We start from the raw sequence: 19,892 nt of genomic DNA on the forward strand, positions 1-19,892 counted from the left end.
CTACGCAGCATTCAACCTAACCTCAAAACCCCAACAAGCTTTCGCTAGATCGGAGCAGCAAAGCGATAAGAGGGTGGCGGTTATCGCTAATCGCAAAAACTCGAAAGGCCGCCACACTTGAAAGGCAACAAAATTGTTATTTATGTAGTATTTTTCTTGTTGTTATTTTGCATGTTTTATTTATAGCTAATTTATTTTTTAGCGCTGGCTGGCTGGCTGGAAGCACTTGAAGCACTCTACTATGATTTGCGCTCTCACTCATACTGATTGACATTCTCGCTCTTCTTTTGCAGTTTTGAAAATGAACAGTTTGGCCCGAGGGCCGAGGCCCTGCGTCTCCTCCCTGTGCCGTTGCCTGGAAAACTCGACAGTGCGGCAATGCCAGCAGCCAAAACAATTCCAAGCTCGTAAGAATAACAACGGTAACATCAGCAACATCAAGAAGATCAGCAACACATTGAAAAGTACGTTCCTAGGCACTATTGGTAGTACTTTGGGCCCGCGTAGTGCGGCCGCCCGATCGTTTGCGTCTGCATGGAGTCAATGAGACGTAACGAGGCGAACACTAGCCACCACCCGAATAAGGTAAGTAGTACTTGTAGTACACACTAGTATGCACCCCCTTCTCCCTTGTCATGACTGACCACCATCGAAGGTGATAAGAAAGCGTAATTATTTTATTGTCATTTGTTTCGACCGTTGTTGGTTGTGGCTTGGCCCTCACCTCAAGTGGACGGGCGGTTTCTCAAGTGGCCACTAGAGTTTGCAGAGTACGCAGATAAAGCACAAAATATGGATGATAACACATTCAGCAAAAATACACCAGTCTCATAATAATATCGTTGGGAAAGTTGAGTTTTTGTTGTGGTTTTATTTATGGTCACAGCGGTGGTAGCCTTAATTTTGTGTTGATTGATTTATTGGGACGAAGAAAATACAATCACAATTACTTAAAGCTGTCTTTGTTTATTATTGAACTGGCGTGGGACAAATGGATGGACGAGACTGTTTTAATCACAGCGTAAATCAAATGACAACAAGAACAACCACAACAACAACAACATCAGAAGCAGCAAGAACTATATTATTTTCGCCTCGTTTACCAACACTCGCATTTAAGTGGCGTTTTTGTTTATGCGCTTGCCGCTGTCGCTTGCTCTCTTCCTCTCTGCTGCCGCTTCTCTCTTTCTCAATTTACGTTTGTGTGAGCGACAGTGCTGTCAACATTCGGGATGAAAATAAAGCGGTATTTAATGGAAACTGAAAAAAGCTAGAAAGAAGCACGCAAAGAATCTATTCAAAATAAAAATAGTAAAACAGAAATGTTGCTGAAACTACCGTAGTTAAAAACAACTATATATACAACAGAAAACTTATCAAAAGTAATTGTTTTCTGCGTAGAATCTTGGATTTTGACCAGGGAGTACCTAAAAATCTGTTTAATAAATACAATAACAAAATACTCAGAATTCCAGGTTTCCCAAATTCCATCGATCATAAAGATTAGCTAGATTTGACGGGAAAAAGCGAAATTGACAACACTGGTGAGCGCACTTCTTGCGAGTGTGCGTGCGTGTGTGAGACTGTATGTGTATGTGTTGGTTGCGTGCGTGCTGTTTTCGGTGGTTGCTCTTTGAGCTGTTTTTTTGTTCAGTCTCATCTGCGTCGCCGCGCTGCGAAACGAACGGAAAAAGGACGCTGAAGAACGCTCGCGCAAAACATTTTCGTCGGCGTTTTTCTTTTATTACTTTTTATTTATTAAATCGCAAACATTTAAATGTTCCATAATTCGGTCGCCATTCGAAAGTTTACAATTATAACGCTTGTAATGGAATGGAAAATCGGCTTGAAAAGGTAACGACGAGGATAGCATGGCGTAGGCAAGAAGAAGAGTGCAGTACCATTTTCCCCCTCCATTCCTCTGCCGTTATTGTGTTTTTGTATTTTGGTTATAGTTTTGTGGAGATTTTGTAACCTAAGCACACATACACGGCAGCATATTTATGTATGTATGTATAACTAAACTTTTTTTTTTCGTTGGATTTTTCGCAGGTGGCCCTGAATAGCAGCAACGTAGCAACGGAAAGCAATATTAAGAATAAATTGTTAGCTAATTTAAGTGCGGCAAACGCAGCAACAACAACGTCATCATCATCGGTAGCAGCAACGGGAGCAGGAACAGCGGCTACAGCAACAACAAATTCAACGGCAGCAGGAACAACAACAACAACGGCGGCCACAAACCAAGCATTGAATTTCAATAACAAAGTGAAGGCAACAACAGCAACGAATCATTCGCAAGGCAACAGTGCGATTAAGAAGCATTCAAGTAAGTAGAGCACACAATTGCACACACATACACATACACGACGAAATGCAACTGCAAATCATCGAAATGAAAGAAAATAACATGAGCTAAAGCTTTTGGTACAATTTTCGCACAGCAGGCGAACATGGCCGCTTTTAACATGGCCTGGCTGTAGCTTTTCAGATCAGGCATCAATCAAAGCCTAATCGATAATTTGGGACAATACAAAAACATGCCATGTGTTTAATTATCGATAACTTTGCAATCGGTTTTAACGAAAATATTTCACTTTTCTATTTTTTTGATGGCTCAGAATTAATTGGCGGTGGCAAGGGACACACAAATAATACAACGACAACAAGCAACAACAGCAACTCAACAACATCGTCGAGCAGCAGCAGCAGTTCGTCATCCAATTCAAGTGAATCAAAGGATACGAATTTTGAGTACGAGGACGAGTGGAATATTGGCGGCATTCCAGAGCTGCTAGACGATCTTGACGCTGACATTGAAAAGTCGGCGGCGCATTCGGGTGGTGGCAACAACCAAACGACAGCGACGACGACAACAACAGCAGCAGCAGCAGCAACATCATCGACAACGTTAAATGCTAAACAAGCAAACAGCTCAACAGCAGCAACATCCTCATCAGCAGCAGCTCACAAATCGCACAAGACCACATTGCATAGCAATTTGTCGGCCACATCGCCAACCACAATTAAGTTCACACGCCAACCCATTGCCAGTGGCAGCGTCTCGTCAACGCCATCGCCAGCGGCAACAGGCTCCAGCAGCAGTAGCGGAAGCGGCAGCAGCAACAGTTCAGCTGCTTTGTCCAGCAGCAAAGGATCGTCATCAACGGGCAAACACCATCATCATCATCACCACCACCACCATCATCATCATCACAGCACTGCTGGCAACAGCCCCAAGGGCTTCAAGTCTGCATTAGTGGCACAACTGAATAGTCCGGGACTTAATCACAACAACAACAACAACAATAACAACAGCCAGCATCAAAACAACAACAGCAGCAGCGGCAGCAGTAAAAGCAGCGGCAGCACATTGTCATCCTCGACTTTTGCCGGCTTCTCCAAGGGCGGCAATTTAGTTTCGTCCTCCCTCAGCCAGTCTTCCTCGAACTCGAGCGGCAGTGGTCAGCAAGGCAAACTCTCCGCTGGCGGCATGTCCTCGCAAACGGGCAGCGGCAGCGGCAGCAACTCGAGCAATAACAACAGCAGCAGCAGCAACAACAGCAGCGGCGGCAACAATAGTGCCGGCAACAACAGCAGTAGCAACAACAGCGGCAGCATAGGCAGTAGTGGGATTGGGGGCGCCACGGTTAGTGGCCAAAGTTCGCAAGGCGGCAGCGGTAAATCGAGCGCAAAAATGTCCATTGATCATCAGGCAACGCTCGATAAAGGACTCAAAATGAAGATCAAACGCACCAAGCCCGGCACAAAGAGCTCCGAGGCCAAACACGAGATAGTCAAGGCCACAGATCAACAGCAGCAGCAACAGCAGCAGAATGGCGGCCTTGGCAACAACAGCTCTGGCGGCGGCAGCAGCCAACAGGACGATGGTGGCAACAGCAGCACCAGCAACAGCAGCGGTGGCGGCAGCAGCAATGCGAATGCGTCTTCCCTTAGCAACAGCAACAACAATAGCAGCAGCAGCAACAGCAACAACAGCTCGAGCGGCGCCAGCGGCAACTCTTCCAGTTCCAGCAGCAGCAAAAAGCATTTGAATAATTCCAGCAACAGTAGCAACAGCAGCAGCGGCAGCAACAGTGGCGGCAGCGGCAGCAATCAAAACAATGCACACGGCAGCAGCAGCAATAACAGCGGCAGCAGCAGCAACAGCAACGCACAGTCAACGCCGCAGGGCAACAAACGTGGCAGCTCTGGACATCGGCGCGAGAAGACTAAGGATAAAAACGCACATTCCAATCGCCTCAGCGTTGACAAATCATCGGCAGCATCGGCGGCCGGTGAGAAGGATACGCCCGAGAAGAATACCAACAACAGTGGCAGCAACAACAACAGTGGCAGCAACAACAGCAGCAGCAGCGGCAACAGCAATTGCCAGTGCAACGGCGATGTTGCAGCGACAGCAAACGCTCCCCCGTGTGCCCATCATGCCTGCATTCGACGCATCTCCAATGCCAGCAGTGGCAGCAACAGCAGCGGTGCCAGCGGCAACTCCTCAGCATCGGCCGTGCCACCGGGCGTATTTACGCCATCGGCTGGTTCGCCAGCTGCTGTTGTCTCGGCGGCGGCATCATTGCTGGCTGCCACAACGGCGGCCACAAATGCCGCACAGTCGTCGGCGGGTGGCGGCGGAGGCAACAGCGTTAATCCGGGTGCAGCCAATGCACCGGGTCCGCCGGGCAAAGATGCCAGCATTAAAATCTCCTCACACATTGCCGCCCAATTGGCGGCAGCAGCTGCCTCCAGCAGCAGTGGCGCTGGCAACGGCAGCAACAGCAATGCCAACAGCTATGGTCAAGGCAGCGGAGGAGCCGCTGCTGGTGGCACTGGAGCTGGTGGCAATGCGGAGAGCAAAGCGGCCAGCTTGGCACAGGCCAAGCTAATGGCACCCGGCATGATCTCAGCCACGATGCACCACACAATTTCAGTGCCCGCCGGCAGCTGTGGCCCCAATGCTGGGGACGAGGAGAGCAAATCTCCACCGGCAAAGCGGGCCAAGCACAGTGATGGCAGCAAGGATATGGTCGACATATGCATTGGCACCTCTGTCGGCACCATCACCGAGCCAGACTGCCTGGGACCCTGTGAGCCTGGCACCTCGGTCACCCTCGAGGGCATCGTTTGGCACGAGACTGAGGGCGGCGTTCTGGTCGTCAACGTAACGTGGCGCGGCAAGACCTATGTGGGCACCCTGCTCGATTGCACCCGACACGATTGGGCTCCTCCAAGGTGAGTAGCTGTGACGGGACGGGACGACCATGATGAGACTTTCTTTCAAACTGTTTCCGAAAATAAAGATGCCTTTTTTTAAATAACACACATTTTGATTGCGATTCATTTTTCGTTTGTTATCTTTATATGTTGCGACAGTTTGAAAGAAGTCGGAGACTTTGCGAGAACTAAAGATTATATTGAATTTTGTTTATCGATCAATCAATCAAAGAATTAACAATTTGGAGCATATCCTCAATCAATAGATTAATTTCGTTGCTTGCTTTTAGTTTGATTTGATATGTAAAATACAATTTTTTTTACATAACCACAATATCAATCAATCATACACATAATTTAAAATTTAACAAAACTGCAAATTACTATGAAAATTGATTTAAAAATATAAGTCTTTCAATCAATCAAAATTATTGAGGAAGCAATTTACAACATTAATTGTAAAATTCAATTGTAACGAAAGTCAGGTTTCTACAACAAAAACAACTTTGTTTAATTTTGCAATCAATCATACTATCAATCAGTAAAATAGTTATATTTATTTGTAATCTTTGGCAATCATTACACTTCGTAATATAGTTTTGTAATGTGCAGTCAATCAATCAATCAAACTACCCATCAGTAAAATATATTTATTTGTAAACAATCACTTAACATTTCCTGACAATTATTTCACGTTGTCCATATGCGGTCGATCAATTAGTTTATCAATAAGCAAAATATTTCTTTGTAAACAGTTACTGACAATTCCTTCGCAATCATTATTTTTCAGATTCTGTGATTCACCAACTGAAGAATTAGATTCTCGAACTCCAAAGGGACGCGGAAAGCGCGGACGCAGCGCCGGCCTCACGCCCGATCTGAGCAACTTCACTGAAACCCGAAGCTCGGTGAGTACCAAAACCCCTTTCCCCCTCAACCACAAGCCTCCTTCTTGTGGAAGAGTTGCTCTAGAATAATTGAATTTACTTGCAGATTTACTTCTCACATGCCCAGGTGCACTCAAAGCTGCGCAACGGGGCAACCAAGGGACGCGGCGCGACGCGCAGTGCATCGGGTAATGCGGGCAACAGTGGCAGCTCGTCGGGCAACGGCGGTGGCGGTGGCGCCACGCCAAGCACATCGCCAACAGCATTTCTGCCACCGCGGCCGGAGAAACGCAAATCGAAGGACGAGGCGCCGTCACCGCTCAATGGCGATGGCAACGCCGATGGAGCCGGCGGCATGGTGAGCATGGTCAATGCCAGTGGCATTCCAATCTCGGCCAGCGGCGGTGGCTTGGCCACACAGCCGCAGAGCCTGCTCAATCCAGTGACCGGACTCAATGTGCAAATCAACACAAAGAAATGTAAGACTGCCTCGCCGTGCGCGATCTCACCGGTGCTGCTCGAGTGTCCCGAGCAGGACTGCAGCAAGAAGTACAAGCATGCCAATGGCCTGCGCTATCATCAGTCGCATGCGCATGGCGCCAGCGGCAGCAGCGGCGGCGGCGGTGCCAGCTCCATGGACGAGGACTCGATGCAGGCGCCCGAAGAGCCAGCGACGCCACCATCACCGCTTCCAGCAGCCGCTGCCACACAGGCAGCAACAGTTGCTGCCGCTGCGGCGGCGGCCACAACAACTGCCGCAGCAGCAGCAGCAACACCCATAGCAGCAACAGCAACATCGCCGCCAGCCAACAGCACAGCTGTGGCCAATGGCACAACAGCAGCCACTGCCGCAGCGGCAGCAACAGTTGCAACAGCGTCGCCAGTTGCTGTGCCCGAGCATGTTGCCGCAGCAGCAGCAACTGCAGCGACTGTGGTCAACAGCAGTGTTCCAGACGCGTTGCCAGCTCTGCCTTTGGTTGTCTCAGCGGCGGCAGCAAATGCAGCCTCTGTGGTGACAACAAATGCAGTGCAGCAGCAACAACAACAGCAGCAGCAGCAGCCACAGCCGCCGACACCACAACAGCAACAACAACAACCGCAACCACAGCAACAACCACAAGCATTGCTGGCGCCAGTTGTTGGCACTGCTGGCAATCAGCCTGTGGCTGGTGGCAGCATCACAGCTGGCATCTCAACACAAGCACTGTCGCAGCATCAGCAGCAACTGCTTGGCGGTCTTGTGGGCAACTGTGGCGCCGGATTGCCGGCCATGTTGTCGGAGCAACAGCAACAGGCCTTGCTGCAGCAAGGAGCATGTAAGTCTCGCAGCAAACTTTTGTCAGTAGCTGTCTCTTAACGATTTCCCTATGCTCTTGTTTACAGTGAAAGCGGGCGTGCTACGCTTTGGGCCACCAGATGCAGCTGCTCTGCAGCAGCAGCAACAACAACAACAGCAGCAGCAACAGCAAGGACCAGCATCACAACAGTCGCCGCCTGGACAGAGTCCATTGCGGCCGCCCAGCCTGACACAGGATGCACAACAAGCGCCGCCTGGCTACGCACAACAGCAGCAACAACAACAGCAGCAGCCGCCGCCAGGCCTCAAGAGCTCGCCAGGCTTTGGCCCTGGCTCTGTGGGCGCCAGCATTAAGCCTAAGAAGAACCGCAAGTCGCCGGGACCCGGTGACTTTGATGGCAGCGTGTCGCGCGACGATGTGCAGAGTCCAGCGTACAGTGATATATCGGATGACTCGACGCCGGTGGCCGATCAGGAGATGCTCGACAAATCGCAGCCGGGCAAGCACATCGAGCTGATGGGCAAGAAGCCCAGCGAGTTGGGCGTGCCACCAGCACCAGCGCCCAATATGCCGCCATCGTTGGCGGGCTATGGCATGTATCAGTTCTATCCGGCGGCACAGCAACAGCAGCAGCAGCAACAACAACAGCCGCCGCCACCGCAGCCACAGCCGCAGTATATGGTGCAGCCAGGTGGACCGGAGGCACTGCAACAGCCGGGCAAGCCGTCACAGCAGCAGCAGCAAATGCAACAGCCAGGCGCTCCGCCAGCTACCTCACAGGCACCGCAGCAGACGCATCTGCTGGCGCCGCCGCCACAGCAGCAGGCAGTTGGCCATTTAGCTGACTATAGCAACAAGAACAAGGAGCCGCCATTGGATCTGATGACAAAGCCGCCAACGCAATCAGTTGCCCAGCAGCAACAGCAGCAACCAGGTCAGAATGACAACAATGGCAAGGACTCGGGACCGCCCACATCACAGGCGGGTCAAGTGCAGCCGCCGCCGGTTAATCTCAGTGCTGTGGCTGGACCGCCACCGACTGGCTTGCCGCCTGGCATGGCTGGCCTGGCCGGTCTAGGTGGTCCAACGCCAGGCAAAGCGCTGGGACACTTCTATCCCTACAAGTAAGTTAAAGGATATAATTATAGCTTGAATTGTACTTTATTAATTTGTTATCTTGTGTCGCTGCAGCTTTATTCCGCCGGGTTATCCTTATAGTGTGGATCCAAACTTTGGTCCCGTTTCGATAGTGCCCTCGGATGAGGCTGCCAAGCTGGCTGGCCATCCTGGGCTCCCGCCCAGCTCACAGGCGCAACAACAGCAGCAATCGCAGTTGGCCGGCATCAGCATTGAGGAGGAGCGCATCAAGGAGAGTCCCAGTCCGCATGAGAACTCCAAGCATTTGCCACCACAGCAGCAGGTGAGTTGACTAACCACATACACGAATTTTCCACATTACTAAATCTGATTCGTTCCATTGCAGCTGTTGGCCAACAAGCTGATCAAGCAGGAGCCGATGATCAAGCAGGAGATCAAGCAAGAGCCCAACTCGAATCCGGGTCAGCAACAGCCGCCGCCACAGCATCAGCCACAGCAGCAGCCACAACAACCACCGCCACAGCCACAGCAACCGCATGCACTGCATCCCAAGGATCTGCAGGCATTGGGCGCCTATCCCAGCATCTATCAGCGTCATTCCATCAGTTTGGCAGCAGCCCGTGAAGAAGAGCTGCGACGGTATGCAATGCATTTGTTTTTCAATCGAATTTGAATTTATTCATCAATTTATCGTTGCTATTTTTCTGCAGCTATTACATGTTCACGGATCAACAGCGTCGTCAGAATGCCGCAGCTGTGGCAGCGGCACAAGGTGCGCCTGGCATGCAGCCGCATCCTGGTATGCCGCAACAGCACAAGGATGAGGCCAGCTTGAGTGCACAGCAACAGCAGCAGCAACAACAGCAGCAGGCACAGCAGATATCCATTGCACAGCAACAGCAGGTGTTGCAGCAGCATCATCAGCACCTGCAGCAGCAGCAGGCGCAGCAACAACAACAGCAGGCCCAGCAGCAACAGCAGGCGGCACAGCAGCAACAACAGGCACAACAGCAACAGCAGCAACAACAACAGCAGCAGAAGCTGAAGCAGTCGCAGGCGGCCAGCGCATCGGCCAACAACAAGGCCACGAATCTGACCAAGGAGTCGCCCAAGCAGAAGGGCAACTCGGCGGACGATGATCAGCAGCAGCCGCCGAAGGTGAAGCAGGAGGGCCAGAAACCCACCATGGAAACACAGGGTCCGCCGCCACCGCCAACCTCGCAATACTTCCTGCATCCCTCGTACATCTCGCCGACGCCGTTTGGCTTCGATCCCAATCATCCCATGTACCGCAATGTGTTAATGTCGGCCGCCGGGCCGTACAACGGTGCGCCGTATCATCTGCCCATACCACGCTATCACGCGCCCGAGGATCTATCGCGCAACACGGGCACCAAGGCGCTGGACGCACTGCATCATGCGGCCAGCCAGTATTACACCACGCACAAAATACACGAGCTGAGCGAACGTGCTCTCAAATCGCCCACCAGCGCCAGCGGTCCCGTCAAGGTCAGCGTCAGCAGTCCCAGCCTCGGTCCACCGCAGCCCGGCGGCGGTCCCAGCAACAGCGGACCTGGTTCGGGGCCCAATGTACTGGGCGGCAATGGTCCCAGCCAGCCGGGCTCAGCGCCTGGCGGTGCCGGGGGCGTGCCACTGAATCTGCAGCCACCACCGGGCAGCCTGGGCGGTCCACCGTCCAGCAAATCGGATATGGCTGGCCAAAAGTCACATGGCGGGGCGCCCGGCACAGTGCTGGATGCGCATAAGCAACCGTTGCCTGGAGCGCCGCCTCTAGGCGCCGGTCCGCCTGGCAGCTCGGCTGTGGGTGTGGGTGTCGGTGGTGCTGGCAATGGAGCGCCCGGTGGCGCCGGTGCCGCGGATTCGCGTAGTCCGCCGCCACAGCGACATGTGCACACACACCATCACACACACGTAGGACTCGGCTACCCCATGTACCCGGCGCCCTATGGAGGTATGTAGAGATTTGGCTTGGGAATGATTTGAGATGATTGATGATTTCGCATGCTAATTGTGCTGTTGTTGTTGCTTGATTTTAGCTGCCGTTTTGGCCAGCCAACAGGCGGCTGCAGTAGCTGTGATAAATCCATTTCCGCCGGGACCGTCGAAATGAGAACCACTGAACGGCAGCAACGAGAAGAAGGCCTACAATGTGAAAAACAATTAGCGACAGCTCCGTGTGGATGTGAATGAGTGGATAAGGGATTAGGGATGAATCAAGTGGTTCAACATGGATAACTAATCTGATCCCTGACAACAAACAAAACAAGAAAATGCATTTGCTATTAGTGCTTGGTGTGCACACTGATATATACAAAAACATACACACACAATAAACACACACACATAAAGCATATACATATAGTAAATAGATTATTTTTACAATGTTAAACAACCACAACAAGGCACCCCAACAACAACAACAACCACAGCAACTAGTAACAACAACAACAACAAAATGAAAGAAACGACTATTTAAATGCATAAGTATTTTTTGTATGTTTCGTTTAACGTGTTAACTATAAATGTAGAAAAGTAAGGCCTAAGTTATCACTACTATTACCACATAAAAACCAACCACAACAACAAAAAAGAACATATATATATATATACATAAACATAAACGATATGATGATAATCTAGCATAACTTCAAATTAGAGATGTTTTTCCTAAGTGTATTTTGCATATACTTATAAATTTATATATAATTATATACAAGAAATATTATTATATTATTATTACTATTAAACATAAAAACATAATATAATTATAGTTACATATATTTATATATATATAGATATATATTATTATACGAGAGAGGCGTAAATCGAACATGAACAAAACGTATGAAAAAACCGTAGTGTGTTGATTTCTTGTAAAAAAACAAAAACTAAACTAAACAAACAAAACAAAAAACAAATTGATACAATGAAAAGAAACTTAATCTTAATATTGTTTAACGATTATCGATTACCAATTACATATTACCAATTACAAACAACAAAAAGAAAAAAACAAAAATACAGTTTACAGATTACCAATTATATAAAATGTAGATCTTACAACAAATTTAGCATTTAGCAGTGTGTATTAATTAATCCTTATCTGTGTTGCGAATGGAGCTAGCGCAATATTTGCATCTAAAAGACAAAGGGCGCGCGCCCCATTCTTTATATTCTTATGTATGTAATGTAATGTGTGTACTATTCGTATCCGTAGTTTATTGACAACAAACAAACAAAAAACATGAAAAGCAAAATCTACAAAAAAAAAAAACAAACAAACAAACGAAATACATTTTCCTTTTGTGAATTTCTCGGCCGAAGATGTGCCGGCATTAATTTAAAATTTAAATGTTTCTAAGTATCAAAACCGAGTGTACTTTAAATATTTATAATTCTATAAAAAACAAAACAAACAATACATCATGTATGTAAACATTATTATAATTCGAATTATGATATGTGTAATTTACATTTACTGCAGTATATGAATGTGGGTAGTGTGTGTTGTAGTTCACTAGCCGCTTCATAGACTACACGCGTGATTTAATGGCACTTAATGTTTTATAGCCTAAGCCCCGAAAAAACAAAACAAAAACAAACAACAAGAATACAAAACTACATACACGAAGAGAACACACACACAATTCTTTAGAATTTATCAATAAAAACACAAAGTATTGCATGTAAATATACCTTAAATCGAGTCTTTTTATATATACTTATATTATATACATAAATTGTAAATTAGTTTCGATTGATGTTTCACTCTTGATACAACATTTGGCATGTGGCATGCGGCATGTTATAAACACAAAAGCATCATCATATGTATGTGTGTATTAACAAGGGGAATAACTACATTGATACAATAAGCAAAAAGAAAATATATATATGAAAGCTATTTTCCCCTAATTCTGAAGTCGGATGATGCACAATTTATCATCTCACATTTATCGCAAACAAAATGTTCGTAGTGGAATCAGTGTAGTGCAACAAAATTAATGATTAATTGACGAGGACTAAATCGCAAATGAACAGCTTAGATTATTGAATGAATAACAAAATAAAATGGTACAAGCGCAGAACTTTTTACAAAACATAAAACAAAACATGTATTTTAAACGAAGACGAAAGAACAAAGTAAAAGCATAACTTAATGACATTCTAAACAATGAAATTGTATGTAAGCACAAGGAAATCCCGGCTACCGGAAAATGAAATCCAACAAATAACAGCCGGATAATCCCTGGCAAATTCGGCGATGTCAGAAATTCGAATTCGAGGCGATGGCAACAAGACAACAAAACGGATAAATGGCATTCAAAACAAATTATTACAAAACAAAGGAAACACACATAATTAGAGCTAAGAAATTTCAAACTATAGTACACATATATAGATATATATATAAAAATAAATATATATATTACAAAAGAAAAAATAAGCTTTAGATGTGAATAAAAAATGTATTTAAAAAATTAAACTGAAATTTAATAAGTTCAGTGGGGGGCGGAGATATTCAATCGTAATCGAGTAATTTACAATATTTTTGTATATAAATTGTTATTTTTATTAGTGGGTCTTTGAGCTTGTCCAAGACATGTCTTTCATTAATATCATGAGTTAATATAATACTAGGGTCTAAATAATTATATATAGTATGTACATTAAGGGCTGCCAAGTGGTATTATAAAGCTCATGTAGTCTGCAGTTGCGCCCCAATCTGCTCGATTCGTTTGGAATATGATGATCCAGGTAGTCAAGGCTATTAACCAGAGAAGGGTTCCAATCGCGGAGTATATAACATCTTATAAAAGAGAGTTCAAAGTTATAGTAAATACTGGTGAAGTTAAGGGAGAATCAGTGATTACTTACAGCGCTTTATTTGACTCTGCTCGGGATATGGAGGTTTACGGAAAGCTTCATCGAAGAACCAGCAAACATTTATGGCCCAAACGAACGGCAGGAAGGCAAAGCCAGCTAAAATGATTGAATTTACGGTAATCAATTTGCCGTTTTGGGAACTTATTAAGCTTACTCATTAAGTAGGTGCGACATAATTGTAGTTTCCGTGGGTTTGGTGCTTTTGAGATGTCCATTTTTGTTTGCCCTTCTTCTAATTGTTTATACTCTGTGTGGGCGTCTTTACTAAGTTATTTTCACTATAATAGAGTGAAACTGGCAGAGTATTACTTTTTCTTGACTATTACTACTTTGTTTTCATGTCCAGTCAGTTCTATAGAGGCGGACAAACACCGACAACACTCTCGATGTTTTTGAAATATATGGAAATATCGATTTTCACGGGCATATATCGATGTATAAAAAAGAAAATAGTGATGCCAGACATTTAAAACGGCAATTATGCTCATTTTATTATAACGTTTATAACATCGAGTTTAATTTGAGGCCACATTAAGTTGTATTTTAAAGAAAGATTATTAATTACTGTAATCTAAGCAACGCTTAGCTATTCCTTATTCCTTATGAAAATATTTTTGCAACTATATCGATAGCTGTACCCAATATAAAAGTGTGACCACTTCATATGCAAAATACTGAAAACAGCTAGCTTTTGCACACAAAATAGCAACGCTGCACCGCGCAAAAAGTGACGCGCAACTCGCTTTCAATTTCAACGATTTGTGCAAGAAAAAGTGATTTGAATAAGCTGATAAAGCACTATGGCCGATTCTGATAATTTGGACTCTCTGTCGAACAATGAGCTGCGGGCGCAAATGATTGCCCAAGGATTGCCAAACATACCGGTAACAGATAGCAGTCGCAAAGTTTTGGTTAAACGTTTGCGTGCCTCGCTTGGCGGCAACGCTTCGCCCGCAGCGAGTCCAAAGAAACCCAGTAATCGTCGTGAGACCTTGCAGCCAGCAACTGCTGGTGTCCCTGCTTCTGTGGATAAACCAGATAGCTCCAGTGCTGCAGCATCCAAGTCACGTCGCACTATTGCTGCCGCCACTCCGAGTGAAGTCAAAGAGATCGAACGTCGTCGTCCGGCTGGGAACAAGCCAGAAGTTGTAGCCTCACAGCCAGTTGCGCCTGTGGCTAAGCCGGCGCCCATACAGTCGCGTCGCATCTCGAACACGGAACGCCGTGATGCGGTCCCTGAGCGTGTGTTGAAGAAACCCGAGATAATTGCTGAGAAGCCGTCCACACTTCCTAAGCGGCGCAGTCCTGAGAATGTCTTGGACAACTCGCTTATCATACTCGAGTCCGACGAAGAGGAGGACGAGGAGCTGGCACAGGCAGTAAAAAATGCCGAGGATCTATACAAGAATAAACAGAAAGAAGCGCTGCCAACCAAGCTGCCCACTAAGCTGCCTCCGCAGGAGCCGCAACGTCGTCAACAGATCTATGAACCACCCAGTGTCACTGAGGTGCCACGTCCACGGGAGTTGCCCAAGCCACGTGAGGTGCCGAGACCCAGAGAGATGACTACTCAAGCGCAGCCAAGTCGGATCCAAGCAACAGGCTTCAGTCAGGCATCGGGCTTCAATCAGGCGCCGAGTCGCAGTCAGGCGCCGCCCATTACCAACCTGACACGCAGCACCTTGGCTAGCAGCAGTACCTTGGGCAGCAGCAGCTATACTCGCTACAGCAGCTATGTGAGCCAACCACAGCCGACCACAAGCTACATATCATCGCTGTCTTCAGCTGCTGCTACTTCGGCTTATCCACGCACCTTTGCCAACGAGCTAAGCGACGACACCGCCGAGGAAGATGATAAGGACCAGTCTGGTAGCAAATCGGCACGCTTCGAGAGCGACTTTGCGCGCAAGTTGGCGAGTCTGCGTGCCGAACGCATCGGAGATCGCAGCAGTCCCTACAACAGACGCACCATTGCCACAGCCAGCAGCGGCTCCAGCTTCGAGCCGGTGGCACGTCGCTCGCTGCGTCCCGAAAATGTGTCGCTGTCGACACAGTTCCGACAATTGGGCCAGAGCATCGGTCGCAAATATCCTGTGAAGACGATCTTCGTATTGATTGTGCTGATGCTGATCTATCTGGCCTATAAAATCTATTATTAACTTAGTGCGTCTGTGCCATAAATAGCTAAAGAATATACTCTTGAAAGTTTGTAAACATGTTAATGTATTTTAATGTATTTAATGCCGTTCTAATTGTAAGAGTCTCAATTGATTGTAACTAGCACACACACACACACAACTGTATTTTGGTGAATTTTTGGTCATGTGTGTGTGCGATTTCCTTTGTACACGAGTTTAAATAAAGCATCAAGCTACTGCTATAAAGAAGTGTGTAAGGTATTCTTCGTTGTAGTTCTGTGCAGAAGAAGAAGAGAGAAGAGAAGGGGGTAGAGTAGAGTAGAGAATAGCAGCGTTGACATTTGCGCGTGCAGCAGCCGCTAATGATAGAAAAGTATTTGGAATGCGTGTACAACACTTGTCGGCATCGCTGTGACCAAATGAAGGCGCACTCGCTTACACACACACACATAGACGCACATGGAGAGCTGGGCATGTGCATGTCCAGATGCCGATACCGATGTCGGCATTGAAACACGCATAGCTCGCAGTAGCAGCAAGAACAACAGCAAGAGCAAAAGAAATCTTTGTTTTTTGCGATAAGAATTAATAAGAATTTCAGTGACTGTCCGACGACAAAGAGAGGAGGGGTTGAAGTATGAAAAAGGAGGGGGGGTATAATTTTATTAAGTGGAAATCGCACTTGCGCGTAAATTTTCTTAAGGAAATTTTCGCCTTATTTAGCTTCAGCAACCGGATCTCAAATGCGCGAGTACAATGGCAATAAGTTATGAAAATTGCAACAACTATAAACGAGTCAAATGTCTGGGGAGGAAGAGATAGAGAGGGAGGGAAGCGACTGTCGCCGATGATGAATTCCACAAATACATGGACAATGCGGCAGATTCCTTGAAAACAAAGCCAGCACACATATCGTATATATGTTGTATATATGTTGTTGTATAGATATCGTGCATGGTACGCGGCTAATAAATACGACGCGCATTGCGAGTTGCTCTTAATGAAATTAACTTCCAGGAATTACCTACATGGCTGCCTAACCAGGTCTGGTCTCGGGTCTGCGCGTCTGGGCGACTGTCTGACTGTCTTCCTTCCAAGCTAAACAATGGAGCAGCAGCAGTTGCAGCTGCAGATGCAGTTTATGCATTTCGCCAGCCATTGGCCATGGAAATTAAATGGAAGCCTGCAAAAACGTTTCACGCGATGACTTCACACCGTAAACTCCACGCCAATAATAGAGACGTCGCCGTCGTTGTCGTCGTTGTTGCTGTCGCTGCACCCACTGGCGAATGTGGCAAATGTGGCGGGCAAACGCAACTCAAGTGTGACATTCATGGAAAACAGAGTGGAATATGATTTTATGGCCACAAATGTCAACTGTGTGCTGGACGCACAAAACACAACTCGCTGCAGCAACGCCTTTTGTCAGCATCACGTACCATGCAAAATGAAGCTTCCAAGCGTGGAGAGAGGAGGAGAGGGAGAGAGAGCAGTAGAACTTTTCTGGGTGTGAACTGTTGTGGATGCTTTTTAGACTCCACTTGAGTCTCGGCTTGTCAAGCACTTCCTTGTTTGAGGCCAATTAAAGTTTTGTTCGTTTCTTTTCTTTTGCTGTGTGCAGTGAGAAATCATTTGTATTGCAACGTTTTGGAATAATTCACGCTCAAATTGCTCTGCTCGCGAAAAATATTGCAACATTCCACAGCAAATTTTATGATTATGCGTTTCGACAGCCAGCAGCCCGCGACGACAACGACGACGACGATGGCGATGGCGACAAATGCCAGCGCCTGCCACTGCCACTGCAACTAGCAACTATGCAACTAAGCAACTGCCAGCAACTGTGCAACAAGGCAGCGTGGCAACATTCGTAGGCGCACATCAAATCAAATCAAATTGTAACCGATGGCGGCCGTTGCACCAAGTCCAAGAAGTTGTTGCCGTCGTCGTCGTTGTCGTTGTCGGCCTCTTGACCATTCCGTTTGGAGTTTGAGTTTGTTTGAGCCATTCGCCATTCGCAATTCGATTGACGCGACGCTGCTCCAAATCAATAAATCACCCAGCTAATTGTTCCACTCGCTCCCCCCAATCCCTCCTCGTTGCCACTGTGCCACCTTGGCCACCTACTCGACATCGTGTGAGAATTGCAACTGCGGAAAAAATGCCAAAAGCAAAGCAAACTCCTTAAAGCTCACATTGCAATAGCACTCAGAAATGAAAGCCAGCAACTAGACTCTGCATCTGTTTGTATAATTTAATTTATTTGTTTGAAAAAACAAACCTGCTAAAGCAATAGCTTCTATTTACTTTGAATTATTAAATTATACGGTATGTCTTATAATTGTAAATCATATTACAAAAAAATTATATTTTAAACAATCTAAACTTTAGAACTTGTGTTTTTGATTTAAGGTTTTGCATTTTTAGTTCAATTTTGCGAAATTTCCTTTTTTGAAACAAGTTTATAATCTTGAATATCAAAAATTGGACAATCTAAAATATTTGTAAAATTTTGATCTTCATTTAAGACTAAACCTTCTTGGTTCAATTTATAATCTTTAAATACATACATATGTTTAAACAGTAAAGTGAATTAAAATAATACTTGCGCAACTTCCATATAAATACATGAAATGATATACAAAATACAATAAAAAAAAAATATCAAACATCAATTAAATTGATATATTTTTTAAAAGTTGTGGGATCAAACAAGAATTATTCTGTATTATGTATATTTTAAGATGTTTAGCATTTCGATATAACAAGTTCATTATTTTTCTAATAGTTTACCCTTTATCTTCATTTTTCTTTCTCAAACTTGTTCCTTATTAATCATAATGTTGTGAATGATGTGTAAATAATTTAATTATAATTTAATAAATTCTCTCATAAAAAACAATAAGTTTGACTATATAAAGATATTGCTAAGCACTGTGTCTATGTATATTTATTATATTTTATAAGCTTTGTTAAATCAGGAGAAAATAAAATACTACAAATAATCATAGAAAAATTTTATTTGTATTTAAATTAATTTATGCTTAATTAACTTTTGAAAAATTTCTTCATATTACGATAAGATAATTTGATTTGTTATAAAACTTTTATTGCTGCTAAATCGTTTTTTAACAAATATTTATAATAAAATGATGCTGTCTTAACGCTTCTTTTTGTTAAAACGTTTTATCTCATGAGCATCAACTTATTAATTTGCTGTCTGCTATAAAAATAATCCCAAGTTGACCTATCGTGAACCCAACACATAAAAAAAGAATTTGGCAAAAATATTTATATAATGGTAATTGATGCAACATTTGTTGTGACAAAAGTTGAAACGCTTGTCAGTTGGCGCGAATATCAAATTCAGCTAAGAATAAACTACAATAATTCTAAGATATGACACGAATAAATAGAAAACTCAGACATATATCACACAAAGCAATTTATTCAGCCATTTATTGTGGTATTATTTGCATAATTTAATAAGTCGAGTAAGCTGAATGGAGGTGCAATCTATTTAAATGAGTGTATATAATGGCATTCGGTACAAGTTTTCAACATAATTAATTGATCGGGAAGCTGTGCGTATTTATTTTCCAATATATGCAAAAGGTCAGAGGGGGCAGAGACAACGAGACATCGAGTTGAGCTAAACATTTTAATTCCATAAATAATGACAGTGCGCCTATAAACAGACACTCTTGACTCTTTTTGGCTGCCCACTTGTTAAGGTATTGGCATAAGCGTTTCTCTCGTGGCACAAACACAGAAACACATAGAAACACACAAACTCGTTGCGGAGATAATTTGAAAACGAGCATGCGAACTGCGGTGACTACTCGTTGTCAACTTGTGGACCACAGCGACCAATCAGTGTCAGCTGGAAGTGTCTCTTTTAGTGGCCTAAGTGATGAGCTAATCAAGTGACCCGCCGGCTAGCTAGCTATAGCTAACTGGCTAACTGGCTTCGCTTGATTTCCCTTCGATCGATTCGATTTCAGAACCGAAAATCACATCGTGTCTCTATTTTAATAACATTATTTATGTGCATGTATTTGTTTTTAATAGGAATCAGAAATGAGGCGAAACACAAAGTGAAAGAGTGACTAAGAGTGCAGAGCAGCTGTTGATGCCCTCAGAGGTGAAGGAGGAGGAGGAGGAGGAGGAGGGAGAGATAGGGACTGGGACAGGTAGTAGATAGAGACGATTTTGTATACTTATTGTAATTTGAAATTTTTGGTGTTTTAGGTGTCAATCGCATTAGACGGAAATCAGTTTTGTTTTATTGTACAAATTTATCGCATTGGGCTCTTATTGGTTTTCGTTTTTGT

General features: G+C 45.2%; 3 protein-coding genes across 5 annotated transcripts; 2 read left to right on the forward strand and 1 right to left on the reverse strand.

Annotated features, from left to right (window-relative positions):
* Positions 1-293: 293 nt before the first annotated feature.
* LOC132792950 (putative uncharacterized protein DDB_G0277255) lies at positions 294-12,204 on the forward strand. 3 transcript variants are annotated; one of them, XM_060802490.1, is made up of 10 exons: positions 294-585; positions 2,053-2,329; positions 2,622-5,247; positions 6,020-6,137; positions 6,223-7,432; positions 7,500-8,538; positions 8,606-8,834; positions 8,898-9,151; positions 9,223-10,484; positions 10,570-12,204. In XM_060802490.1, the coding sequence occupies exons 1-10, from the start codon at positions 535-537 to the stop codon at positions 10,641-10,643; spliced, it is 7,140 nt and encodes a 2,379-aa protein (XP_060658473.1). In that variant the 5' UTR covers positions 294-534; the 3' UTR covers positions 10,644-12,204. The 3 variants fall into 3 exon arrangements, with proteins under 3 accessions (XP_060658473.1, XP_060658474.1, XP_060658475.1); XM_060802491.1 differs by lacking the exon at positions 294-585 and adding an exon at positions 1,681-1,854; XM_060802492.1 differs by lacking the exons at positions 294-585; positions 6,020-6,137; positions 6,223-7,432; ... (3 more) ...; positions 9,223-10,484; positions 10,570-12,204 and adding an exon at positions 1,681-1,854 and having other exon boundaries at positions 2,622-5,251.
* An 861-nt stretch (positions 12,205-13,065) lies between these two features.
* On the reverse strand, positions 13,066-13,791 carry LOC132792953 (gamma-secretase subunit pen-2). Its single transcript, XM_060802496.1, has 3 exons — positions 13,575-13,791; positions 13,412-13,516; positions 13,066-13,343 (listed from the first exon to the last, which is right to left on the reverse strand). Exons 1-3 carry the CDS (start codon positions 13,633-13,635, stop codon positions 13,204-13,206), a joined length of 306 nt encoding a protein of 101 aa, XP_060658479.1. The 5' UTR covers positions 13,636-13,791; the 3' UTR covers positions 13,066-13,203.
* A 322-nt stretch (positions 13,792-14,113) lies between these two features.
* LOC132792951 (otefin) lies at positions 14,114-15,807 on the forward strand. The gene has a single exon (XM_060802494.1). The coding sequence runs from the start codon at positions 14,221-14,223 to the stop codon at positions 15,577-15,579; it is 1,359 nt and encodes a 452-aa protein (XP_060658477.1). The 5' UTR covers positions 14,114-14,220; the 3' UTR covers positions 15,580-15,807.
* The last annotated feature ends 4,085 nt before the right edge of the window (positions 15,808-19,892 follow it).

This window comes from Drosophila nasuta, chromosome 3 (genome assembly GCF_023558535.2).
Source record: "Drosophila nasuta strain 15112-1781.00 chromosome 3, ASM2355853v1, whole genome shotgun sequence".
Lineage (NCBI taxonomy): Eukaryota > Metazoa > Arthropoda > Insecta > Diptera > Drosophilidae > Drosophila > Drosophila nasuta.

Bases quoted from the DNA above. Each gene is read 5' to 3' on its own strand.
- LOC132792950 (XM_060802490.1), top strand. From the start codon at position 535: ATGGAGTCAATGAGACGTAACGAGGCGAACACTAGCCACCACCCGAAT. The intron at 7,433-7,499 runs GTAAGTCTCGCA...TCTTGTTTACAG, and splicing joins CTTGCTGCAGCAAGGAGCAT to TGAAAGCGGGCGTGCTACGC. The intron at 8,539-8,605 runs GTAAGTTAAAGG...GTGTCGCTGCAG, and splicing joins GGACACTTCTATCCCTACAA to CTTTATTCCGCCGGGTTATC.
- LOC132792953 (XM_060802496.1), bottom strand. From the start codon at position 13,635: ATGGACATCTCAAAAGCACCAAACCCACGGAAACTACAATTATGTCGC. The intron at 13,517-13,574 runs GTAAGCTTAATA...CAATCATTTTAG, and splicing joins ATGTCGCACCTACTTAATGA to CTGGCTTTGCCTTCCTGCCG. The intron at 13,344-13,411 runs GTAAGTAATCAC...CTCTTTTATAAG, and splicing joins GCAGAGTCAAATAAAGCGCT to ATGTTATATACTCCGCGATT.
- LOC132792951 (XM_060802494.1), top strand. From the start codon at position 14,221: ATGGCCGATTCTGATAATTTGGACTCTCTGTCGAACAATGAGCTGCGG.